The sequence below is a fragment of the Trachypithecus francoisi genome, unplaced genomic scaffold, assembly GCF_009764315.1.
Source record: "Trachypithecus francoisi isolate TF-2019V2 unplaced genomic scaffold, Tfra_2.0 Lachesis_group10, whole genome shotgun sequence".
Taxonomy (NCBI): domain Eukaryota; kingdom Metazoa; phylum Chordata; class Mammalia; order Primates; family Cercopithecidae; genus Trachypithecus; species Trachypithecus francoisi.
This window is the reverse complement of record NW_022681455.1, coordinates 31,932,866-31,958,152: the sequence shown is the minus strand read 5'-3', so window position 1 is coordinate 31,958,152 and position 25,287 is coordinate 31,932,866. Positions and strand designations below refer to the sequence as shown.

Here is a 25,287-nt window from a genome sequence, read left to right as displayed (position 1 = left end):
AAAGGCAAGCGGTGCTCAAGCCTGTAATCCCAGCACTTTGGGAGGCCGAGTGGGCGGATCACGAGGTCAGAGATCGAGACCATCCTGGCTAACACGGTGACCCGTCTTACTAAAAAATACAAAACTACCGAGGTGCCTGTAGTCCCAGCTACTCAGGAGGCTGAGGCAGGGAATGGCATAAAAGAGCTGCAGTGAGCTAGATCTGGCCACTGCACTCCAGTCCGGGCGACAGGCGAGAATCCGCCTCAAAAAGAAAAAGGCAAAGAGTCAAGGTACCACCTAAACACCGTCTACGCTGCCTCTGCCCTCCTGCCAAACAGCATCCCTTGAGTTCAATAATTCAGTTTCAGCTCAAGCACAAACTTTTTATGGGTGGATGCTGGCTGAGCCAAAGAGGAATTACTTCAACAATCATTTATTGCATGACCTTTTTTGGTTTTTTGTTTTGTTTTGTTTTGAGGAGTCTTGCTCTGTCGCCCAGGCTGGAGTGCAATGGCGCAATCTAGGCTCACTGAAACCTCCACCTCCCAGGTTCAAGCGATTCTCCTGCCTCAGCCTCCCCAGTAGCTGGGATTACAGGCACCTGCCACCGCTTCCAGCTAATTTTTGTATATTTAGTAAAGACAGGGTTTCACCATGTTGGCCAGGCTGCAGGCTGGTCTCGAACTTCCGACCTCAAATGATCCACCTGCCTTGGCCTCCCACAGTGCTGGGATTACAGGTCTGAGCCACCACACACACCCGCCCTATTGCTTTTTTTTTTTTTTTTTCAAAACATAACCCACAACGTAATTCCTGCAACCAAGAAGTTTATAGTCTCATGGGGAAACCAGATATTGAACACATTATAAGAAACTTCATCAGAATTGAAACATAAGGAAAACGCACTATTCTCCTGAAGGACGTAAAAAAGAAATCCAATTGGCAGGAAACAGTGGCATCTTCACACAGACTTGGATAGGTGGGGAAGGGAGTGTAAGTATCAGGTGAGAAGAAGGGGAAGGGAAAGGAACAGCCTTCAAGATGCTCCTAAGTGCTGTCGCTGAAGCTGTGGAGACTGTAACTTAGTCGGAAAGAGACAAGAGAAAGAGAAGGCCCGGGCGCAGTGTTGAAGGGAAGTTTTGTTTAGAGCTGGACCTTGTCAGTCTGGAGGAGAGGTGAGGAATAAGGGGGACGGTGCAGTGGAAGATTAGGGTAGAATCAAACTAACATAAATCACATCATTAAAATTAGTCCTAGGGTTAATTATATACTAAAGGTGAAATGGGCAAGGTCACGGATAGCACAAGTGGAGGGCGACTGTCTTGGCAAGAGGTTGGGATTAATCCTGAGAATGGAGGGGAGCGCGGGTGTGATTTTAAAGGACTGACATGGAGTGAAGGAGAGTTGAGGGCACTGGATCGTCTGGTTTTGTGGCAAGTGAATTCATATTTCAGGCCTGAAGGGCTGAGTCGGTTACTAGCTTTACAAGAGTTGGAAAAGCCTGGAAATGTGGCTGGAGCAACTGTGAACACACTCAGCAGCGGAGGCAGGCGTGGGCAACAGCTACCAACAGCTCTGTTAGCCACAGGTCGGTTGGGCCCCTGAGAGGTGCCGCTGATGCACCCAGGGCAGCGCTCTGCACAGCTGGACCGGAGAGGCACCACTCCTGGGAGCAGGTGGCAGCGCCGGCAGCCTAGAGAATGGGTGCGCGCGCGCGCTGCGGGATGCGGCGCAGGCGGGGCGCGCGGGGACGCGGAGCGGGTAGCGCCATGGGCAGCCGGGATTGGGGGGCGGGCCCGAGTGAGCGGGCCTCCGCGCGGCACTTGGCACGCACGCGCAGACTGGTCGCGGGGCCTGGAGGCACAGAGGAGGGGGAGCGAGAAAGAGGGGGGTGTGGAACGTATTTCCGCTCTGGCGGACAAATAATCCCGGCCAAAGAGGAGGCAAGGCCGTCCGGCCCTTTAACCGCGTGGGGGTGCTGGTGAAGAAAGGGGGGTCGGGAAGGGGGGATCCTGCTCCTTTAATTCCCTCCCCTCTTCCTCCTCCCCGAGTCCTAGCCGACGCCGCCGCCGCGCGCGCGCGAGGCCTGGAACACACGGCACGAGCCGCCCCCGCCCCTCCCCCCTTACGCCCACGCGGAGCCGGCCCCGCGCGCGCGCCCCGTGCACCCCCGCGCCTGCGCGCTGCCCAGGCCCTGCCCGTGTGTGGGGGGCGCTGCCGGCCCCGGGGGGGTGGGGAAAATAGGGGATAAAAAAAACAGCGCGCGGAACCGGGCCAGGTGAGAGGAGCGTGCACTCAGGGTCGTGGGGCTGGGGGGGGCGTGCCACGGAGCTCTGAGCGTGGGGGCAGGGCGTGCACGGTGCGTGCAGGCGGCGGGGGGAGGACGTGAAAAGCGCGTGCAAACGTGTAAGGGGGGGCGGAGGAATGAGGCAGCCGGTAAAGGGGGCGGGGTGAGAAGAGTCTACAACCGGGGCCACCTCGGGGTCCAGAGCCCCAGGCCTCTGCCCCCCCTTTTCTCCGTCCTTCCACCGTGGGCGCGCGGGATCGCCCCATCCTAGCGGGCTGCTGGGCTGGGGGTGTGGACGCCGCCGCCCCGCCCCCGAGAACCACGCCTCCCTCCTCTCAGAGGGACAGCGCCTCCCCAGGGTTGGGGAAACTGAGGAAGAGATCTGAAGACCGAGAGATCGGATGCTGGGGGGCTGGGCAAGAATGGGGGCCAGGGTCCTGGAGCCTTGGCTTCGGAGAGCCAGAGACCTTTGTCTCTGACCGGTTTCCTTCCCAACCAGGGTTGCCCACCCCCGCCACAATGGCCTCTGGGGTGGAAGTCCTGCGCTTCCAGCTGCCTGGCCACGAGGCCGCTACGCTACGGAACATGAACCAGCTCCGAGCAGAGGAGCGGTTCTGCGACGTGACCATTGTGGCTGACAGCCTCAAGTTTCGAGGCCACAAGGTCATCTTGGCCGCCTGCTCACCGTTCCTGCGGGACCAGTTCCTGCTGAACCCCAGCTCGGAGCTGCAGGTCTCCCTGATGCACAGTGCACGCATTGTGGCCGACCTGCTCCTCTCCTGCTACACGGGCGCCCTGGAATTCGCTGTTAGGGACATCGTCAACTACCTGACAGCCGCCTCCTACCTGCAGATGGAGCACGTGGTGGAGAAATGCCGGAATGCTCTCAGCCAGTTCATTGAGCCCAAAATAGGCCTCAAAGAGGATGGGGTCAGTGAGGCTAGCCTTGTGAGCAGCGTCAGCGCCACCAAGTCCCTCCTCCCTCCAGCCAGGACCCCAAAGCCAGCCCCGAAGCCCCCACCCCCACCTCCTCTACCCCCTCCACTCCTGCGGCCAGTGAAGCTGGAGTTCCCACTGGATGAGGACTTGGAGCTGAAAGCGGAGGAGGAGGATGAGGATGAGGATGAGGACGTGTCTGACATCTGCATCGTCAAGGTGGAGTCGGCCCTGGAGGTGGCACACCGACTCAAACCCCCTGGAGGCCTGGGAGGGGGTCTGGGCATTGGAGGCTCCGTGGGTGGCCACCTTGGGGAGCTGGCCCAGAGCAGTGTGCCCCCCAGCACTGTAGCCCCACCACAGGGTGTGGTGAAGGCCTGCTATAGCCTGTCTGAGGACGCAGAAGGGGAGGGCCTGCTGTTGATTCCTGGAGGCCGGGCCAGCGTGGGGGCCACCTCGGGCCTGGTGGAAGCAGCAGCGGTGGCCATGGCTGCCCGGGGGGCGGGGGGCAGCCTGGGGGCGGGGGGCAGCCGGGGACCCCTGCCTGGGGGATTCTCGGGTGGAAACCCCTTAAAGAACATCAAATGCACCAAGTGCCCGGAAGTGTTCCAGGGCGTGGAGAAGCTGGTCTTCCACATGCGGGCGCAGCACTTCATCTTCATGTGCCCTCGCTGTGGCAAGCAGTTCAACCACAGCAGCAACCTCAACCGCCACATGAACGTGCATCGTGGTGTCAAGTCACACTCGTGCGGAATCTGCGGCAAGTGCTTCACACAGAAGTCCACCCTGCACGACCACCTCAACCTGCACACGGGAGCGCGGCCCTACCGCTGCTCCTACTGTGACGTGCGCTTCGCCCACAAGCCTGCCATTAGACGGCACCTCAAGGAGCAACACGGCAAGACCACGGCCGAGAATGTGCTGGAGGCCAGTGTGGCCGAGATCAACGTCCTCATCCGCTAGCCGCGCAGGCGTGGAGGCCAGGAGGCTGGGGTCCCTGGGCTGGGTGGGAAAAGGGCTCTTTGGCCCAGGAGAATTGGGGGGTGGGGGGTCTGGGGCAGAAAGGTAAGAGTAGGAGGCTGAGCAGATGCACGCATCCTGAGAGAGGGAAGATGATTCCTTGGAGAGAAGACTGTTGCTCTTCAGAGTGCAAGAAGCTGGAGCTGGGGACAGGGTTCTTGGAGTAGGCCAGGGAAATACGGGGTCCCAGAGAAAGATTTCCTTCTCTTAGAGGTGCATGTGTATGTGGAGGGAGGGAAAAGGGTCCTATAGAACAAGGGAAGACAAAAATGTTTTACTCCTGGCTAAGGCTGCCCAGGGAAAGGTTATGACATTTCTCGAGATAAGAAGGGTGGGTGGGTGGGTACAGGGAGGGAATTTGGCAGGAGGATGTGCTCCTGCTTAGAATAGACCTGGGGTGAGGGAGTGGTAAGGGGAAAAGATTATTGAGTCCCAGAAAAGGAAGGGGGAGACAGTTCTTGCATGCTGGGGAAATGGGACTGCGAGTATGAGGCTTGCTGAAATTTGAGGGAGAACAAAGACGCCAGGTAAGAGAACATGGGGTGCGCATCCTGGGTAGATATTGGGAAGTGGTACAATAGCAAGAACAATGGATAGTCATGGGGGTGGGGGGGGTAGGGCACTTAGAAAAGAAAGAACACAAGAAGGGCTGTTGGGAGGGAGGGAGAGGAGTAGAGACATACAATATTTTTTAAGAAAAAACATATTTTTTAGGATTTTTTCTGGAGTTTGGGGTTTTAGTTTTTCTGCTTTTGTTTTCCACAAAATAAAAAACAAAACAAAAAAAAAACAAAAAACTTTTTTTTCCTTTACACTCTGGCAACTGCCTGTACATGACTATCCTGCCCTAGACAGCCTCTCCCTGTGATGCTGCATTCTTAATACCTAGAGGTCACAACTCATGCATGTCCCTTGCCTGAAGGAGCCCAGCCCTAAACATGGAAGACGAGTGTGACAAGTGAGGTCCTCTGGTCAGGGACTCCCCCAAGTCCCTGCCCCTAGCCTTCCACCAGTTCTGCAATCTCAACACTTAGCCAGGTACTTCACGGTACAAGTGATGGCAGTCGTGGGGATGCACATGAACTCTATTTGAGGGACTTAGATCAGTGCTAGGGATGAGCTACAGGTGGCCAACCTGCCCACGGAAATTGTAAGCAGGAGTCTGTGTTGGTCATATTTTGGGGTAAATGGTTCATGTCTTCAGGAAAGCTTAAAAAAAAAAAAAATAATAAGTTTGGATTAAGGTGCAGGGAAAACTACAATTCCCAGAAGGCACTGGAATAGTTAACCAAAGAGAACTACAGTTCCCAGAAGGCCTTGAATTGGCCTCAGGTGCCCCACCTGCCTGTGTCAAATACTGCGTGTGAAATCATACAGATATTTTCTAACTCGACCAAAACGTAATACCTAAAAGGATGGTACCCTAAATACAGCTATCGAGGTTGTCTATCTTGGTGTACATCATTTATACTTAAAGTGTCCGCTAGGCTATGACCCACGGAGTACCTGACTGTGCTTATGAAGTGTTCGGCAAAAAAGGTTTACTTACTGCAGTGTCACCAGTCAGTAATGACGTTCGGGCCGCTGGGCTTACCTGGATCCCTAATGCGTGTGGAGGTGTAACACGCCTGATATAAACAGAAGAGACATTTAGCCACAGGTTTTCAAAAGGGCACGCTGCTCCAGGGGACAAGAAGCAATATGCTAGAAGGAGCCAAGAACAAAGGTGTCCTCCGCGTCCCTATCGCTCTCTTCTTGCTCGTTAGAAAGGCGAGGCCAAAACTGAGGCCGAGCCTTCTATCTGGTAACCCAAAAACTAGAAAGGCAGAAAAGCAACCAGAGGCGGGAAAAGCCCAAGCAGGCCAGAGGAAATACAGCCGCTGCAGAGAGCCGGGAGGTTCAGAAGCTCCGCTTGTTACCTAAAACCAGATGGGGACAGAGACGCCACACCTGGGCCCAGGCGTGCCTCGCCCTCGGTCCCTGCAGAGCTGAGGCCAGGAATGACAGGAATTCTCCCTTGCAGCTCCCAGCTTAGGACAGTCACAGCCATCTCCGAAGCCGCTGTCAGGGGAAAATGGCCAGAAAGCGTGTAGCGGCTCCTTTAAGGCTCCTCCTCGCCCTCCCTCCCTTGCCCACGTGACCCGGGGCGGCCGCGCGCCGGCTCGGCCCCCCGCGCAAGCGGCGATGGCGGCGGCGGCGGGAGCTGCAGCGGCGGCGGCCGCCGAGGTGCGGAAGGGGAGGGGGAGAGGCGGGTGCATGCCCGCGCGCGCGCCCGGGGGAAGCGCGCGCCCGTGCAATGCTCCGGGGGTGCAACGGGGCCGGGGGGCCCGGGCGGGACTTCCAGCAATCCGGGGGGCCAGCACCGGGGGCGGATGAGGGGACCAGGGGGTGGGAGGTGGGGGGAGTGGGCACGGAGGCGCGCGTGCAGCCGCCGGCTGCCCCTGAGTGGGCGGCGGGCGCCGGGGCCCCAGGAGCACGCGTGAGGGGCACGAGGGGCCGTCCACCGGGCTGGGGGGCAGCGGGTGCTGGAGGGGTTGGTGCCCGGGGTCCCCGCGGCCTGGGGGACAAAGGGGGAGCGGCGCGTGCAGCCGGGAGGAGGGGGCGGGGCCGGGGCACGGAGGCCCCGCCCCCTCCCCCTCCTCTTCTCTCGGCCCCAGAGATGCGGGGTCTACCGAGAGGGAGGGGGTTGATGCGGGCCCGGGGGAGGGGTCGTGCGGCCCCTCCGGGCAGCAGAGGCCGCGGAAGGGGGGGGCCCCATAGAGGAAGAGGTAGGCCCCGGAGCCTACTCTCTCTTCCCAGGGCCCAGGCATCCTGGACCCCCCAACTCTCTACTGGGCTGACCAGCCCTCCTGTCCCTTGTCTCCCCTCCCAGGGGGAGGCCCCCGCTGAGATGGGGGCGCTACTGCTGGAGAAGGAAACCAGAGGAGCCACCGAGAGAGGTGAGTGCAGCTAAAACGGGCCCCAATTGGACCGTCACCTTCCCTAAACACAAGATCTCCGGAGCCGTTAGCTCTGAACTTTTTCTCTTCCTCTACAGTTCATGGCTCTTTGGGGGACACCCCTCGTAGTGAAGAGACCCTGCCCAAGGCCACCCCCGACTCCCTGGAGCCTGCTGGCCCCTCATCTCCAGCCTCTGTCACTGTCACTGTTGGCGATGAGGGGGCTGACACCCCTGTAGGGACTACACCACTCATTGGGGATGAATCCGAGAATCTTGAGGGAGATGGGGACCTCCATGGGGGCCGGATCCTGCTGGGTGAGAGGCTGGGTAGCCTGGGGGGTGCGTGGGAAATTTCTGACTCTGCCTTCCTTCTTATCTTGCCTTCTGCTTGCCTGTTTTTTAGGCCATGCCACAAAGTCATTCCCCTCTTCCCCCAGCAAGGGGGGTTCGTGTCCTAGCCGGGCCAAGATGTCAATGACAGGGGCGGGAAAATCACCTCCATCTGTCCAGAGTTTGGCTATGAGGCTGCTGAGTATGCCGGGAGCCCAGGGAGCTGCAGCAGCAGGGCCTGAACCCCCTCCAGCCACCACTAGCCCAGAGGGACAGCCCAAGGTCCACCGAGCCCGCAAAACCATGTCCAAACCAGGAAATGGACAGGTGAGTGGGATGGGAGAGATGGGATAATCAACCATAAACCTTTGGTGAGCTCTTTTACAGTTTCACTTAAGGCTTCTACTCCATTTACTCATTCATATATTTAAACAAGGGGCTACTGTGTATCAAATATTAGGCTGTGCTTAATCTGTGAACCAACAGACAGGTTCTTCTCTTCCTGCAGTTTACATTCTTGGGTGGTGAGAGTTTGATGTTAAAGAATCAATTATATAGTTAATGTCTTAATTACTCTTATGATAATGACAAGGTAAGGGAATTTCAAACCACTCTTCCTTTCTACCTCAAAGCAAGCCCTTGGGGAACTCAACTGTCACTGCTCTATTTGTAAAGTTTTTCCTGGGAATCCCAGTGGGAAAGGAGATGAGGGCCACAGAAATAATAGAGGAGGGAAGTGGCAAGGGCCCCAGAGGCCCAGAAGATTTATGACCAAGTTCTAGGGTTACTGGGTCATACCAATTGTTGACCTAAAGAAAAAAACTGAGGCAAACTTAACATTAAGTAGTATATATTTGGGCAGGTTTTGAGGACAGCCTTCAGGAGCAAAGATTCAAGTTGCACTGAAAATACACTCTGATTAGCAGCAGTTACAAATAGGGTTTTTTGTTTGTTTGTTTGTTTGTTGTGTTTTGGTTTTGAAGACAGTTTCACTATGTTGCCTAGGCTGGTCTCAAACTGCTGGGCTTCAGCAATCTTCCTGCCTTGGCCTCACAAAGTGCTGGGATTACAGGTACAAGCCACCACAACCAGCCCACAAGTAGGTTTTTAAAGGAAAAGAAGATTGGATGACATGAAGATAATGAAAAAAAAACAGGCTGACTCTGGGCACACTGCCTAGGAGTTAGCCCTGCTCTGGAAGGAGCCACAAAAAGAAAAATAAAATAAAATAAAAATTTTTTAAAATATTGAAAACATAAAACATAAAGGAAAAGAAGAGGCAATTCCTAAATTGTTTACCAGAAGTTTACATTAGAATAACAAGCTATAGATCTGCTATACATTGTTCTTTGTCTCACAGATACTATGCACATGAAGATAATGGGTGAAGCAGCACCCTAGTCAGGTACAAAATGCCTTTAAGCAGTTGCCTCCAGGCATGGGCCCTAACGTTCCATACTCACTTCTCTCTGAGCCTGATAAATTTTGCCTGCTTCACATAGCACAGATTGCTATGAGCTACTTTTCCTTTCTCACTATGATAAACGTTAATTTTTATAGTTGCAGTTCATTTTGTAAAAAATAGGGAAGAAAAGAAAAATTGAATTTATAAATTAGGTACAGTGAGAGATTAACAACAATAATAACATAATAGCATGATTATAACAATAGGCTGGGCGTGACTTGCCTATAATCTCAACACTTTCAGAGGCCAAGGCCAGCAATCACTTGAGGTCAGGAGTTCGAGACCAGCCTGGTCAACATGGCCAAACCCTGTCTCTAACTAAAATAATAATGATAATAATGATAAATTAGCCAGGCATGGTGGTGTGCGCCTGTAATCCCAGCTACTCGAGAGGCTGAGGCAGGAGAATCACTTGCAGTGAGCCGAGATCACGCCACTGCAGTTCAACCTGGGCAACAGAGCGAGACTCAAAATAAAATAGCACAATTCTAACAATATGCCACCATCACTGCTGATAAACTGGATAAGAGGGGACTAGTGTCACATAAAATTTACCATCTAAAAAACATTTTTAGGCCGTGCGCAGTGGCTCACGCCTCTAATCCCAGCACTTTGGAGGCCGAGGTGGGAGGATCACCTGAGGTCAGGAGTTCGAGACCAGCCTGGCCAACATAGTGAAACCCTGTCTCTACTAAAAATACAAAAATTAGGCCAGGCGGGGTGGCTCATGCCTGTAATTCCAGCACTTTGGGAGGCCAAGGCAGGTGTATCACCTGAGGTCAGGAGTTCGAGACCAGCCTGACAAACATGGTGAAACTCCATCTCTATTAAAAATACAAAATTAGCCGAGCATGGTGGTATATGACTGTAACCCCCCACTACTTGGGAGGCTGAGGCAGGAGAATCGATTGAACCCAGGAGGCAGAGGTTGTAGTTAGCCGAGATCCTGCCATTGCACTCCAGCCTAGACAACAAGAGCAAAACTCCGTCTAAAAAAAAATACAAAAATTAGCAGGGCGTGGTGGCGTGTTCCTGTAGTTCCAGCTACTCGGGAGGCAGAGGTGAGAGAAATGCTTAAACCTGGGAGATGGAGGCTGCAGTGAGCTGAGATCGCGCCACTGCACTCCAGCATGGGGACAGAGTAAGACTCCATCTAAAAATTAAAAATAAAAACATTTTTAAGTGTATAATTTAATGGTATTAAATACTTCCATCATGTGCAATCATCAGTCACCATAACTCATCTTGTAAAACTGAAACTCCGTATCCATTAAAAAGTAGTTCTCCATTCCCTCCACCCCCTAGCCCTTGGCAAGGACCATTGTCCTTTCTTTCTCTGTAAATTTGACTAAGTACCTCATCTAAGTATAATCATACAGTATTTATCCTTTTGTGACTGGTTTATTTCACTTAGCATAATGTCCTTAAGGTTCATCTATGTTGTAGCATGTCAGAATTTCTTTCCTTTCACCTGGGCAGCATACCAAGACCCCATCTCTAAAAGCGGTTTAAAATAATTTTTCAAAGGCCAGGCCCAGTGACTCACACCTGTAATCCTGTACTTTCTGGGGAGGATCGCTTGACACCAGGAGTTAAAGACCAGCCTGGGCAAAATGGCAAGACCTCTTTTCTACCAAAAAAAAATTAAGAAAACATTAGTTGGGCATTGTGACATGTGCCTGTAATCCCAGCTTCCCGGGAAGCGGAGGCAGGAGGATGGCTTGAGCCCAGTTCGAGGCCGAAGTGAGCTATGGTCATGCCACTACACTCCAGCCTGGGTAACATAATGAGACGTTATCTCTTAAAAAAAGTACATCTTTCCTTTTTTTTTTTTTTTTTTTGAGACGGAGTCTCGCTCTGTCACCAGGCTGGAGTGCAGTGGCCGGATCTCAGCTCACTGCAAGCTCAGCCTCCCGAGCAGCTGGGACTACAGGCGCCCGCCACCTCGCCCAGCTAGTTTTTTGTATTTTTTAGTAGAGACGAGGTTTCACCGTATTAGCCAGGATGGTCTCGATCTCCTGACCTCGTGATCCACCCGTCTCGGCCTCCCAAAGTGCTGGGATTACAGGCTTGAGCCACCGCGCCCGGCCTCATCTTTCCTTTTAATGGCTGAAGGTCATTCCATTGTGTATAAATGCCACATTTTGCTTATCCATTCATCTGTCAGTGACACTTGCGTTGCTTCGCACTCAGCTGTTGTGAATAGTCCTACTGTGTACATGGCCACGTATAAAAGTCCTTTTAACTTTGTTCAGCTTTGTTTTCTCGTCTGTAAAATGGAAAAGGGCCTGCTCTGCATAGTTGCAGAGGTCAGTGAGTGTTAGTGTGCTTAACACTCGTCCTCTGACGAAATAGCACCCATGGTTGCCACTTTGTGGCTAGTGGAGCCTCACATGGCATTTGGAGGTGTGGCTCACTACCCCACCCCCGCCTGGGGCTCCAGGCTAACCCAGGCAAAACTGTAGGTGCTCTCTGACCCTCAGTGTGCTCCCTCTCGGCCCACAGCCCCCGGTCCCTGAGAAGCGGCCCCCTGAAGTACAGCATTTCCGCATGAGTGACGATGTCCACTCACTGGGAAAGGTGACCTCAGGTCAGTCCTATCCCCCACCCCCGGTGGCTTGATGTGGCCTGTTCTGAAGGTTTCAGTGATAGACCCCACACCATTCTCTCTCTTCTTCCAGATGTGGTCAAAAGGAGGAAGCTGACCTCAGGAGGTGGCCTGGTGAGCAGCAGAGGCAGAGCCTCTACCCCTGGGGGGCTGCTCTGAGGGAGGCTCAGAAGTGGGTCTGCATCCCATCCTCAATAGAAATGGGCAGGGTGTCAGTGGCCTCAATTTTTCTGATCTTTTTCTAGTCGGAGGAGTTAGGTTCTGCCCGGCGTTCAGAAGTGACCCTGGCGAAAGGGGACCCCGGGTCCCTGGAGGAGTGGGAGACGGTGGTGGGTGATGACTTCAGTCTCTACTATGATTCCTACTCTGTGGATGAGCGCGTGGACTCCGACAGCAAGGTGAGGCAGAGCTGGTCCGCCCTCCCCGCCAGTGCTCCCCCAGGGCTGGGGTTTACTGTCCAGTCTTCCTTGTTCCCTGTTTTTCTCCTTTCTGTCCTTTTTACCTTCTGAATATCCACTAAGTCATTGCTCCATGCTGTCTGTAACTCTTTTTTTTGGGAGGGGGAGACGGAGTCTCGCTCTGTCTCCCAGGCTGGAGTGCAATATCACAATCTGGGCTCACTGCAACCTCTGCCTCCAGGGTTAAAGCGATTCTCCTGCCTCAGCCTCCCAAGTCGCTGGGATTACAGGCGCCCGCCACCACGCCCGGATAATTTTTGTATTTTTAGTAGAGGCGGGGTTTCCCCATGTGGGCCAGGCTGGTCTCTTAACTCCTGACTTTAGTTGATCCACCCACCTCGGCCTCCCAGAGTGCTGGGATTACAGGCGTGAGCCACTGTGCCCAGCTGCAACTCATTTTCGGTGTACGTTCTGCCCATTTCATCCACAAAGGTGACCACCACCCTGCACATTGGATTTACTATTTTTTTTATCAGCTAATGAAGTGATCATTTAACAGACTTGTACTGTTTAAAAAAAGAAAATAAAAACGGAAATGACCAGAAAGCACTTTTTTTAACATACATTATGCTGTTTCTATAAAATTCAAAAGCATTCCATTATCATTTATTTGCTTATTCGTTACTCTTTGTCTGGTTTTATCTTATATGTTTGCCTACACAGTAGAATGTTTAGTCTGTCTAGTTTTGCCTTTTATTTAACGTTTTATCATGAAAACTTGCAAGCATTATCAAAAGAGTAGAATAGGAAATCCCTGTGTACCCATCACACAGCTCCAGCCATTATCAGTACACAGCCCATCTTGACCCATCTGTACCTCTCCCAACACACACACCTACTAGGTTATTTTAAAGCAAGTCCCAGACCTCATATCATTTTACCTAAACGTATTTCCATATATATGTAAATATAAGGCCTCTTTTTGTCGTTCAACATCACTACACTACTGTTCTCACACCTAAAAAAATTTACTGATTTCTTAATACCATCAAATATCCTGTCAGTCTTCACATTTCCTCAGCTCTCATAAATGGGTTTTTGTCAAGATCCAAATATGGCCTACACCTTGATTTGATTAACATTTATCTTAGGTCAGCCAGGTGCAGTGGCTCACGCCTGTAATCCCAGCACTTTGGGAGGCCGAGGTGGGCGGATCACGTGAGGTCAGGAGTTCGAGACCAGCCTACCAACATGGAGAAACCCTGTCTCTACTGAAAAAAATACAAAATTAGCCGGGCATGGTGGTGCATGCCTGTAATCCCGGCTATTCAGGAGGCTGAGGCAGGAGAATCACTTGAACCTGGAAGGCGGAGGTTGCAGTGAGCCAAGATCGTGCCATTGCACTCCAGCCTGGGCAACGAGCAAAACACTGTCTCAAAAAAAAAAAAAAATTGTCTTAGGACTCTCTTGGTATTTAGGTTTCCCCATCTTCTTTTTGTTTGTTTGTTTTTGTTTTTTGAGATGGAGTCTCACATTGTCGCCCAGGCTGGAGTGCAGTGGCACGATCTTGGCTCACTGCAAGCTCCGCCTCCTGAGTTCAAGCAATTCTCCTGTCTCAGTCTCCCAAGGAGCTGGAATTACAGGCACCCGCCACCACACCCAGCTCATTTTTTGTATTTTTAGTAGAGACGGGATTTCACTACGTTGGCCAAGCTGGTCTCAAACTCCTGGTCTTGTGATCTGCCCACCTCGGCCTCCCAAAGCACTGGGATTACAAGCATGAGCCACTACACCTGCCTGCTTTCCCCATCTTCAAAAAAAAATTTTCTGGCCATGCGTGGTAGCTCACACTTGTAATCCCGGCACTTTGGGAGGCAGGTGGATCACCTGAGGTCAGGAGTTTGAGACCAGCCTGGCCAACATGGTGAAAACCCATCTCTAATAAAAATACAAAAATTAGCTGGGTGTGGTCGCAGACATCTGTAATCCCAGCTACTCGGGAGGCTGAGGCAGGACAATTGCTTGAACCCAGAGGTGGAGGTTGCAGGGAGCTGAGATCACACTATTGCATTGCAGCCTGGGCAACAAGAGCGAAACTCAATAAATAAATAAGAAAGGCATTTTTTTCTTGCCATTTATTTGTCAAAGAAACTAGGTCCATCATCGTATAGAATTTCTCACATTCTATATGACGTTAGCTGATTGGGTGGAGATTGACACATCCTCTCTGCCCGTATTTCTTGTAAACTGGTAGATCTAGAGGCGTAATCGACTTCAGGTGCCAAGAGACTTGACAGTGGGTGCAAGTGCTTCTGGCCACATCACATCAGGATGCATGGAACATCTCATCTGGTCATTTTTCTTAGTGATAAGATTGACCAGTGGGTTCAGGTGATGTCAGCCTGAACCTTTCATATGAGCTTTGTGTCTAGTGTTTTTAGCAACCATTGGTGGTCTTACCTGTTTATGAACATCATAAAAGGGAGATCAAACTATGTTTATCTTCTGGTACTTGCTTTTTGTTTTTTAACTTAATATCACATTACCAAGATCTGTGTACATTGCTGTCTATAACTGTGGCACCTTTTCACTACTGTGTAATAATAGTCCATGCACTCTCTCTTTATGTGGACCTTTGTCTCCTCTCCTACCCACACTTATCTTCCCCAGCAGCCATCCGTGGGTAGTGGCGGGGGGCAATGGTGGTGGTGGTTTTTTTTATCCATCTCATTGTCTGAGTCCTGGGGATTGGATATGTCCTGTTCTGCCTCTCTCCCAGTCTGAAGTTGAAGCTCTAACTGAACAACTAAGTGAAGAGGAGGAGGAAGAAGAGGAGGAAGAAGAAGAGGAGGAAGAGGAGGAAGAAGAGGAAGAAGAAGAGGAAGATGAGGAGTCAGGGAATCAGTCAGATAGGGTAAGAGACGGAGGCTGATATCTCCAGAGGAGTGGGAGACTGTGGGGCTGGAGGTCTGGTCCTGAAGGTGTTGGGGGGCCCCCTTGGGGTGAGGGTTCATAACTTCTCCTCCTCCCCCTTCCCAGAGTGGTTCCAGTGGCCGGCGCAAGGCCAAGAAGAAGTGGCGAAAAGACAGCCCATGGGTGAAGCCATCTCGGAAACGGCGCAAGCGGGAGCCTCCGCGGGCCAAGGAGCCACGAGGTGAGGAGGCTCTGCTGCTTTTGGGTGCCCTCCTCCAGCCCCCGCCCAGCCCCCAGAGTGTGTGCACGCACACACGCTCTCGCATGTCCACCTGCATGTACCCACGCGTCCAGGCACCTGTGAGCTCGCACTCTCACTCTCTCTGTCTCTGTGTCAGGAGTGAATGGTGTGGGCTCCTCAGGCCCCAGTGAGTACATGGAGGTCCCTCTGGGGTCCCTGGAGCTGCCCAGCGAGGGGACCCTCTCCCCCAACCACGCTGGTAATTGCCAATTGCCGGGACAGGGAGCCACTAGGGGGCGACCTCAGGGCAGGAGGGAAAGGGAAGGAGGGGAACCACGCCAGAGCCGGGGTGTCCATGGCCAGGCTTTAGGGGTTCTGGGGCATGGGGGTGAGGTAGGGAGGGAGTGAGAGGACCCGCCAGGGGTCCCAATGGGTGAGGTTCAGGGCCTCCCTCAGCTCCTCTTTTCCTCCGTCCAAGGGGTGTCCAATGACACATCTTCGCTGGAGACAGAGCGAGGGTTTGAGGAGTTGCCCCTGTGCAGCTGCCGCATGGAGGCACCCAAAATCGACCGCATCAGCGAGAGGGCGGGGCACAAGTGCATGGCCACCGAGAGTGTGGACGGAGAGGTGGGGCCGTGGGCTGGTGGGAGAGGTGCCAGGGCGTCCAGTCCCGGGCCCCAGCCTCACCCTCTCTTCTCACCCATCCTCACCGCACACAGCTGTCAGGCTGCAATGCCGCCATCCTCAAGCGGGAGACCATGAGGCCATCCAGCCGCGTGGCCCTGATGGTGCTCTGTGAGACCCACCGCGCCCGCATGGTCAAACACCACTGCTGCCCGGGCTGCGGCTACTTCTGCACGGCGGTGAGTGACCAGTGGGGCAGACAGGCAGCATGCCCCATGGCAGAGGGGGCCCCGGCAACCTGACCATGTCGTTTCCCTGCTCCCAGGGCACCTTCCTGGAATGCCACCCTGACTTCCGTGTGGCCCACCGCTTCCACAAGGCCTGTGTGTCTCAGCTCAATGGGATGGTCTTCTGTCCCCACTGTGGGGAGGATGCTTCTGAAGCTCAAGAGGTGACCATCCCCCGGGGTGATGGGGTGACCCCACCGGCTGGTGCTGCAGCTCCTGCACCCCCACCGCTGTCCCAGGATGCCCCCGGGAGAGCAGACACTTCTCAGCCCAGGTACTGGCCTCCCCCTTCTCTACTGTCTGTTCCCCGCCCCATCACTATTGCTTCTGGACATGAGCTCCTTCTTCCACAGCGCCCGGATGCGAGGGCATGGGGAGCCTCGGCGCCCACCCTGCGATCCCCTGGCTGACACCATCGACAGCTCAGGGCCCTCCTTGACCCTGCCCAATGGGGGCTGCCTTTCAGCCGTGGGGCTGCCACTGGGGCCAGGCCGGGAGGCCCTGGAAAAGGCCCTGGTCATCCAGGAGTCAGAGAGGTGAGTGGGGAGTTGTTCAGGCACAGCAACTGGGGCTGAGGCCAGAGGAGCAGTGTCAAGGCTGATGCTGGAATCTGAGGAGCTCCCCTTCTCTCCCCACTCCCATGCTCCCTTGGCAGGCGGAAGAAGCTCCGTTTCCACCCTCGGCAATTGTACCTGTCCGTGAAGCAGGGCGAGCTGCAGAAGGTGATCCTGATGCTGTGTGAGTGCCACCTATTCCTTCAGCAGACCTTGACCAAGTTCCATGTATATACCAGGCAGTGGGCACAGGGCCAGGAGTAGTCATGAAGGATACAGTCCTTGCCCTGAAGGACTTAGTGTGGTGGGGAAGACACACATAACCCATGACAATAGGGACGGTGGTGACTTGTAGGTGCTGGGTCCTGTTCTGAGTGCTTATACTTGTTAGCCTTGGCTTGCACAGGGAGGTTAGGGACCTTGCACAGTGCACAGCGGTACTGAGAAGTAAGGCAGGGTTTGAATTTAGGCAGAGCTGATGCCTTTGACTCCTTATTCTGATAAATGCCGTGGTGGAGGCAAGCTCAGAGAATGCCAGGAGGGGCCCTGACCCAACTTGGGGCTCTGAGAAGCCTTCCTGAAAGAAGTGCCACCTGCCCCCTAGCTTGCTTACCACTTGTCCCTCCCTCTCCCGGTGTGGCGGGCTCTCCCCGCAGTGGACAACCTGGACCCCAACTTCCAGAGCGACCAGCAGAGCAAGCGCACGCCCCTGCATGCAGCCGCCCAGAAGGGCTCCGTGGAGATCTGCCATGTGCTGCTGCAGGTCAGCACGGGCCCGGCCCCATGCCTCATTCACCAGGCCCTTAGGCCCCTCCCCTGCCCCATGCCTCCCTGGTGCCAGCCCTCCTGCCCCCTCACAGGCTGGAGCCAACATAAACGCAGTGGACAAACAGCAGCGGACGCCACTGATGGAGGCCGTGGTGAACAACCACCTGGAGGTGGCCCGTTACATGGTGCAGCGTGGTGGCTGTGTCTATAGCAAGGTGTGCACGCAGGCAGCAGGGCGTGGCCCCCAGAGTCAGGGACCAGGTTTGGGGTGCCAGCCGGAGACTCATTTGCCCATGTCTCCCTCAGGAGGAGGACGGCTCCACCTGCCTCCACCACGCAGCCAAAATCGGGAACTTGGAGATGGTCAGTCTGCTGCTGAGCACAGGACAGGTGGACGTCAACGCCCAGGTCAGTGGCCCACCCAGCGCAGCCCGTCCGGCACCCTGGTGCCTGGGTTCCTTGGCTCGGCCTCAGACTTTGGGCACCCTTTCTACATCTGGCCTCTAGCCCTTTCACTCTGTCTCAGGCCGCTTGTGTCTGTCCCCCTTGCTTTCCTCCTCATTTGTATTTCTCTTCACTCTTTTCTTTTTCTTGCTGCTTTCTCTTGATCAAGTTTCAGAATAATCAGTTCCTGCCTTCATCTCTGAATGTGTCCAGTGAGGCTTTTTTAACTCTCAGGTTGTCACACATTGGATGTGTTTTCGTCATTTATTGGCATTCTGCTCAGTCTTTGAATTATTCCATCATTATCTAGAAGCCCCTTCAAGAGGCCTCTGTGGCCGTGACATGACCCAGTGGCCCAGTGGCCTTTGAGAGCATCCTGACCTTTCAGCACATTTCCTGCCCCTAATTCAGCATCCACCATTTCTCTAAGAAACTCTGCTTCCTTTATGGGAAACTTTTTTTTTTTTTTTTGAGATGGAGTCTTGCTCTGTTGCCCAGGCTGGAGTGCAGTTGCGTCATCTTGGCTCACTGTAACCTCCACCTCCTGGGTTCAAGTGATTCTCCTGCCTCAGCCTCCCGAGTAGCTGGGATTACAGGCGCCAGCCACCGTGCCCAGCTAATTTTTGTATTTTTAGTAGAGATGGGTTTTTACCATATTGGCCAGGCTGATCTTGAACTCCCGACCTCATGATCCACCCACCTCGGCCTCCCAACGTGCTGGGATTACAGGCGTAATCTGGCCACTGCGCCGGCCAGAAACATTTTTTAGAGAATACAATCTATGGACCTCGGAGTGTTTATTATTACTGGGTTGTCACTGCTTCTAGGACTTGTGAGTGGGCAGACTTAGGAATTTTTTTTTTTTTTTTTTGAGACGTAGTCTCCCTCTATCGCCCAGGCTGGAATGCAGTGGCCGGATCTCAGCTCACTGCAAGCTCCGCCTCCCGGGTTCACGCCATTCTCCTGCCTCAGCCTCCCAAGTACCTGGGACTACAGGCGCCCGCCACCTCGCCCGGCTAGTTTTTTGTATTTTTTAGTAGAGACGGGGTTTCACGGTGTTAGCCAGGATGGTCTCAATCTCCTGACCTCGTGATCCACCCGTCTCGGCCTCCCAAAGTGCTGGGATTACAGGCTTGAGCCACCGCGCCCGGCCTGTTTTATGTTTTAAGAGAGTCTTGATGTGTCACCCAGGCTGAAGTACGGTAGCAATTCACAGACAGTCATAGTTCACTGCATTCTCGAAATCCTGGGCTCAAGCGACACTCCCATCTCAGTCACATGAGTAGCTGGGACTACAGGCATGCGCCTCCATGACCAGCTCCTGGCTGTATTTTTTGGAAAGAGAATAATTACTCACTTTATTTTCTCTCCAGCATCAGGCAGTAGGCACTACTAGTCCCATTTTTTAGATGAAGAAACTATGACCCAGAGACGTTAAGTGACTTACCCCGGGTCCCACAGCTCGTGAATGGTGGAGCTGGGATTCACACACACAGCCAATCTTGACCATTTGCAGCTTTGGTGAGCAGGCCCAGCTGCCCCCACCCTCACTCCCTTCCCACCCACAGGACAGTGGGGGGTGGACGCCCATCATCTGGGCTGCAGAGCACAAGCACATCGAGGTGATCCGCATGCTACTGACGCGGGGCGCCGACGTCACCCTCACTGACAACGTGAGTGAGAGTTTGGTTGAGGTAGGGCAGCCCCAGGCCCCTGAGCAAGGTGGAGGCTGGATTCAAGGGCCCAGCTGCCTGCACCTCATCTGTTCCCCTTCTATCTCCACAGGAGGAGAACATCTGCCTGCACTGGGCCTCCTTCACGGGCAGTGCCGCCATCGCCGAAGTCCTTCTGAATGCGCGCTGCGACCTCCATGCTGTCAACTACCATGGGGACACCCCCCTGCACATCGCAGCTCGGGAGAGCTACCATGACTGCGTGCTGTGAGCCTCTGCCCTGCCCTTGATGCCCCTGCCCCCACTTCTTGCAGCCTCAGACCCCACATTGGGCATCTTGTCCCCCTTCAGGTTATTCCTGTCACGTGGGGCCAACCCTGAGCTGCGGAACAAGGAGGGGGACACAGCATGGGACCTGACGCCCGAGCGCTCCGACGTGTGGTTTGCGCTTCAACTCAACCGCAAGCTCCGACTCGGGGTGGGAAATCGGGCCATCCGCACGGAGAAGATCATTTGCCGGTGAGCCCTGGGCCCCTCTCTGCACCCAAGGCCACCTCCCCACCCAGCCTCCACAGGCTCCGTTGCATCCTCACAACATTCCAACACCTCCCCATGTACCACTGAATCCCCAGAACCACCCACAAGCCCCCTCCCCACTGGGTTGCCAGATATAGCAAGTAAAACTAGAAGACACCCCGTTAAACTGGAATTTCAGATGCACAGATGCATACTTTTTTAGTGCGAGAATGTCCTGTGTAATTTTTGGGACATAGTGTACTAAAAAGCTATTTCTTGTTTATCTAAAATTCCATGTTAACTGGCTGTCCTGCATCTTACCTGGCAACCTTACTCCCCTGCCCCCAGCCCCAGGAACCTCCCCAACTGTCTCCCTGTACCTGGAGTAGCTCCTCACCCCCTGTTCCAGCCTCCCATCACCTTCTCCCCGTCTTCTGCAGGGACGTGGCTCGGGGCTATGAGAACGTGCCCATTCCCTGTGTCAACGGCGTGGACGGGGAGTCCTGCCCCGAGGATTACAAGTACATCTCGGAGAACTGTGAGACGTCCACCATGAACATCGACCGCAATATCACCCACCTGCAGGTGAGTAGGGGGCCGGGGTCTCCCCAAAAGGACACTGAATGCTGCCAAGTACAGTTAGACAAGCTTCAAACCAACAAAGGCACCTGGCCTAGGAAGGGTTGGCTGAAAGGGAGCCCTGGTGTGGGGTCGCATCCACCCCAGGGGAGGGAGCCTTTTCCTGGGTCACAGAAAGGTGTCATATGAACTCCCAGTAGCCGTAGGGACATCACCATGAGCAACATACTGATTCCCCATCACCCTCGGACCATCGCCACCCACTGTTGTAACACATGGACCCCAAAGAGAGGACAGTGGTTAGGGGGTCGGGGCACCGAGAGTAGAGGAACCCAGACCCATCGTGGGGTTGAGCTGACCCCTGCCTCCTCGCCCCAGCATTGCACATGTGTGGACGACTGCTCCAGCTCCAACTGCCTGTGCGGCCAGCTCAGCATCCGGTGCTGGTATGACAAGGTGCGTGCCCCTTGCCTTGGCCACAGACACCCAGCCCCTCCTTCAGAGGAGCCAGCCTTCAACAGGCCAGCTCCCTGGGACCTTGTCCTTCACCTACCCTGTGGGGGAAGTGACTGAGAGGACTGGGCAAGGTCTGGGAATCCTGGGACATGGCTGGGATAGCGATGGGCGTGTGCCCAGGTCTATGCAAATCAGGGATGATGCTCCTGCATTTCCTGCTCTTGGATCTCGGAGCCTGTGTGACCTCCCCAACCCCATCTTCTCTGTCTCTGGGTTGGGTTCAGCAGTGGATTTTTCTGTAGAGTCTTGGGGTTCCTGGGCGGGCAGCTGAGGTGGCCCCCAAGGAGAAACCACTGTCCTCCCCTCCGCACCCTAGGATGGGCGATTGCTCCAGGAATTTAACAAGATTGAGCCCCCGTTGATTTTTGAGTGTAACCAGGCGTGCTCCTGCTGGAGAAACTGCAAGAACCGGGTGGTACAGAGTGGTATCAAGTGAGGCCCTGCTCCACAGCCCACCCTCTCCCCACATCACCCTTTCCTCCCTGCTCCTGGGACTTTTCCAGGGCCTCCACCCAACAGCGCCCTCTCTCCTACCCCCAGGGTGCGGCTACAGCTCTACCGAACAGCCAAAATGGGCTGGGGGGTCCGCGCCCTGCAGACCATCCCACAGGGGACCTTCATCTGCGAGTGAGTCACCAGGAGCACCTTGACACCTGGGGGGAAGGAGATACATGGCCACTGCTGACTGCCAGGCCTCCCTCTCATCCCCCTGCCCTGATGAGTCACATGTCTCCATCTGGCCACTCTCTTGCCAGCCTCCTCTGACCCCTATTCCTGCAGCTGAGCAGCCAGCCTCCTCTGACCCCCATCCCCGCAGCTGAGAATGGCACCTGCCTCCACTCTGCCCAGACCACAGGTCTTCCCTCCCTCCACCTCTACCCTCTACCTTCCCCTCTACCCACTCCTCGCCCTTCCTAGCTGGAGAAAGTGCCAGTTTGGGAGACAAACAGACTTGGATTTGAGCCCCTCCCTGCTTCTGGATGTCCTTGGCCAAGTTACTTAACTTCTGTGAGCCTCATTTTTCTTGTCTGTAGAGTGGAGGTGATAACAGCTACCTTTCTGTCCACCTCCTCAGGGGCCTGTCCCTCTCCATCAGTTCTCTGCCCAGCATCTGTAATTCCCCGCTTTCTCTTGGCTCCCATCCCATGACCCTCAGTCTTACCTTGGTCTCCTTTGGCCTTTATTTTTTATTTTATTTTATTTATTTTTTGAGACGGAGTTTCAACTCTTGTTGCCCAAGCTGGAGTGCAATGGCACAATCTTGACTCACTGCAGTCTCCACCTCCCCAGGTTCCAGCAATTCTTCTGCCTCAGCCTCCCAAGTAGCTGGGATTACAGGCACGTGCCACCACACTTGGCTAATTTTTTGTATTTTTAGTAGAAACAGGGTTTCACCATGTTAGTCAGGCTGGTCTCGAACTCCTGACGTCAGATGATCCACCTGCCTCGGCCTCCCAAAATGCTGGAATTACAAGCTTGAGCCACCGCGCCCAACCGTCCTCAGGCCTTTAAAAAAGATAGTTCATTAGGCCAGGCGCGGTGGCTCAAGCCTGTAATCCCAGCACTTTGGGAGGCCGAGACGGGCGGATCACGAGGTCAGGAGATCGAGACCATCCTGGCGAACGTGGTGAAACCTCGTCTCTACTAAAAAAATACAAAAAACTAGCTGGGCGAGGTGGCGGGCGCCTGTAGTCCCAGCTACTCGGGAGGCTGAGGCAGGAGAATGGCGTGAACCCGGGAGGCAGAGCTTGCAGTGAGCTGAGATCCGGCCACTGCACTCCAGCCTGGGTGACAGAGCGAGACAACATCTCAGAAAAAAAAAAAAAAAAAAAAAAAGATAGTCCTCTAACCATACTTGCCTGTTCAAGAGACCATCCAGTTTCTTTCCATCATGTCATCTCTCAACTTCTCTAGCAAGCAGCCCCTTCCTGCTGGGCCTCAGTTTCCCCACCATCCACTCACTGCCTGTCCCAGGCAAAATCAGCCTTTGCCCTTCCTGCTCTGCTGAAGCTCTCTTGACAGTCACTCCCCACCCCACGTCCTCTCCATGTGTCTTAATCTCCCAGTGTCTGCTCACCCCTCCTTAGATAGCCGGCTCCTCTCCTCCCTCTGCTGTCCAGATATGGGCGCTCTTGCCCTGACTCATGCCTTGAGGTCCTTGCCACTCCTGTACCTCGGGCTCTTCCTGCAGTCCTGGCCCCTCTTCTGTCCCATATCGCCCATTCCTGCCGGGTGGTTCCTAGTACACAAGCCTCTCTGTATCCAAACCTGAACTTCCCCACCCAGGCCAACTGCCCCTACACACTAATCCCCTTAACCACAGAGCCTGTGGCCTCTCTGTGCTGACTGAAGGCTTCCTCTGTCAAGGCTGGAATGCTGCCCTTTCACTTGCCCACCACTGCTACTCCAGGCCTTCCCTTCCCCACACCGGCCAGCCCTGCCTATTCCAGATTCCACAGGCTTGTGAGGAGAGATGGGGCCTAAGCCGCCTCCTAATAGCCCACACTCACCTTCAGAACCGTGGGTTCCTGTCCCACAGGTATGTCGGGGAGCTGATCTCTGATGCTGAGGCTGATGTGAGAGAGGATGATTCTTACCTGTTCGACTTGGACAACAAGGTGAGCAGGAGACCCCCCCTTATCCTGCTGCTCCCCAGGGCTGGCTTTCAGGAGCTTCTGGGAAGTCAGTAAATGGAAACCTGGGGATGAAGGACTGGGGAGTCAGTGGGTGGGGAGGGCGATCAGGGAAGCAGGGCGGGGGGAGATGTGAAGAGTGCCGTCCCCCCACCCCAGGATGGAGAGGTGTACTGCATTGATGCCCGTTACTATGGCAACATCAGCCGCTTCATCAACCACCTGTGTGACCCCAACATCATTCCCGTCCGGGTCTTCATGCTGCACCAAGACCTGCGATTTCCACGCATCGCCTTCTTCAGTTCCCGAGACATCCGGACTGGGGAGGAGCTAGGGTGAGACTCTAGGGGTCTCTAGGGGCTCTGCCAGGGGGTGGAGATGCAGCAAACCTGGGACCTGAAGGCTGGCGTGTACCTGGTGTCCAGGCATGGAGCAGTGCCGAGCTTCTCAGACTTCAGTGTACATAAGTATCTCCTGGAGGACTTGGTGAAACAGTCCTGCGCCTCCCAGCGAGATTCTGAATCAGTAGGCTTGGAATGGGACCCAGGATTCTGCATTTCTAACAAGTCCCCAGGCAGTGCTGATGCTGCAAGTCCATAGAACAGACAAGGGCTGAGATCCCATCTGGAGAAGATAGGTTGGGTGCGGGGTCCCTCTTAGGGAGTAGGATCCACAGGGTCTTCCGGGTGGGCTCTTAGTGGCTGGGTCCAGCTCCCACCAGCTCCTGTTTTCCTCTGACAGGTTTGACTATGGCGACCGCTTCTGGGACATCAAAAGCAAATATTTCACCTGCCAGTGTGGCTCTGAGAAGTGCAAGCACTCAGCTGAAGCCATTGCCCTGGAGCAGAGCCGTCTGGCCCGCCTGGACCCACACCCTGAGCTGCTGCCCGAGCTCAGCTCCCTGCCCCCTGTCAACACGTGAGAACGGACCACACCCTCCCTCCCCAGCATGGACGGCCACAGCTCAGCCGCCTCCTCTGCCACCAGCTGCTCGCAGCCCTTGCCTGGGGGTGCTGCCATCTTTTCTCCCTACCACCCCTTCAAACATTCCTGACCAGAGATCCCAGCCAGGCCCTGGAGGTCTGACAGCCCCTCCCTCCCAGAGCTGGTTCCTCCCTGGGAGGGCAACTTCAGGGCTGGCCACCCCCCTGTTCCCATCCTCAGTTGAAGTTTGATGAATTGAAGTCGGGCCTCTATGCCAACTGGTTCCTTTTGTTCTCAATAAACGTTGGGTTTGGTAATAAACTGCTATTTTTGTGTTGGGGTGAGGAGAAAGCACACTCTGCTAGAGGGAATATGGGTCCAAGGGCCAGAATAGGATGGGAAGCAGGCTGGATGGGTGTGGCTGGTGTGACGGCTGCCCAGTGTGGGGCGGGGAGGTGGGGGGTTGTGGGGGCCCGCTATGAAGATCCCATTTCCCAGGCGCAGTGGCGCACGCCTATAATCCCAGCACTTTAGGAGGCTGAGGCAGGAGAAACCTGAAGTCAGGAGTTCAAGACCATCCTGTCCAACATGGTGAAACCCATCTATACTCAAAATACAAAAAACTTGCTGGGCGTGGTGGCGGGCACC

At 54.5% G+C, this 25,287-nt stretch overlaps 2 protein-coding genes and 1 long non-coding RNA gene across 9 annotated transcripts; 2 read left to right on the top strand and 1 right to left on the bottom strand.

Annotated features, from left to right (window-relative positions):
* Positions 1 to 1,853: 1,853 nt before the first annotated feature.
* On the top strand, positions 1,854 to 4,479 carry ZBTB12 (zinc finger and BTB domain containing 12). Its single transcript, XM_033216688.1, has 2 exons — positions 1,854 to 2,260; positions 2,769 to 4,479. Exon 2 carries the CDS (start codon positions 2,789 to 2,791, stop codon positions 4,166 to 4,168), a length of 1,380 nt encoding a protein of 459 aa, XP_033072579.1. The 5' UTR covers positions 1,854 to 2,260; positions 2,769 to 2,788; the 3' UTR covers positions 4,169 to 4,479.
* A 474-nt stretch (positions 4,480 to 4,953) lies between these two features.
* On the bottom strand, positions 4,954 to 6,307 carry LOC117086974. Its single transcript, XR_004438636.1, has 3 exons — positions 6,145 to 6,307; positions 5,820 to 5,853; positions 4,954 to 5,434 (listed from the first exon to the last, which is right to left on the bottom strand). It is a non-coding gene; the product is annotated as an uncharacterized LOC117086974 (long non-coding RNA).
* Positions 6,308 to 6,370: 63 nt separating this feature from the next.
* Positions 6,371 to 24,960, top strand: EHMT2 (euchromatic histone lysine methyltransferase 2). Of its 7 annotated transcripts, none has more exons than XM_033216681.1 (28): positions 6,371 to 6,451; positions 7,098 to 7,164; positions 7,263 to 7,481; positions 7,570 to 7,823; positions 11,467 to 11,551; positions 11,643 to 11,683; positions 11,815 to 11,967; positions 14,747 to 14,881; positions 15,007 to 15,121; positions 15,279 to 15,380; positions 15,600 to 15,748; positions 15,841 to 15,984; positions 16,071 to 16,306; positions 16,386 to 16,568; positions 16,688 to 16,770; positions 17,243 to 17,349; positions 17,447 to 17,569; positions 17,661 to 17,762; positions 19,367 to 19,471; positions 19,584 to 19,738; positions 19,823 to 19,990; positions 20,428 to 20,572; positions 20,945 to 21,022; positions 21,399 to 21,514; positions 21,623 to 21,709; positions 23,622 to 23,700; positions 23,875 to 24,050; positions 24,457 to 24,960. In XM_033216681.1, exons 1-28 carry the CDS (start codon positions 6,410 to 6,412, stop codon positions 24,635 to 24,637), a joined length of 3,630 nt encoding a protein of 1,209 aa, XP_033072572.1. In that variant the 5' UTR covers positions 6,371 to 6,409; the 3' UTR covers positions 24,638 to 24,960. The 7 variants fall into 7 exon arrangements, with proteins under 7 accessions (XP_033072572.1, XP_033072571.1, XP_033072573.1 ...); XM_033216680.1 differs by having other exon boundaries at positions 19,367 to 19,492; XM_033216682.1 differs by lacking the exon at positions 15,279 to 15,380 and having other exon boundaries at positions 24,457 to 24,953.
* Positions 24,961 to 25,287: the final 327 nt, after the last annotated feature.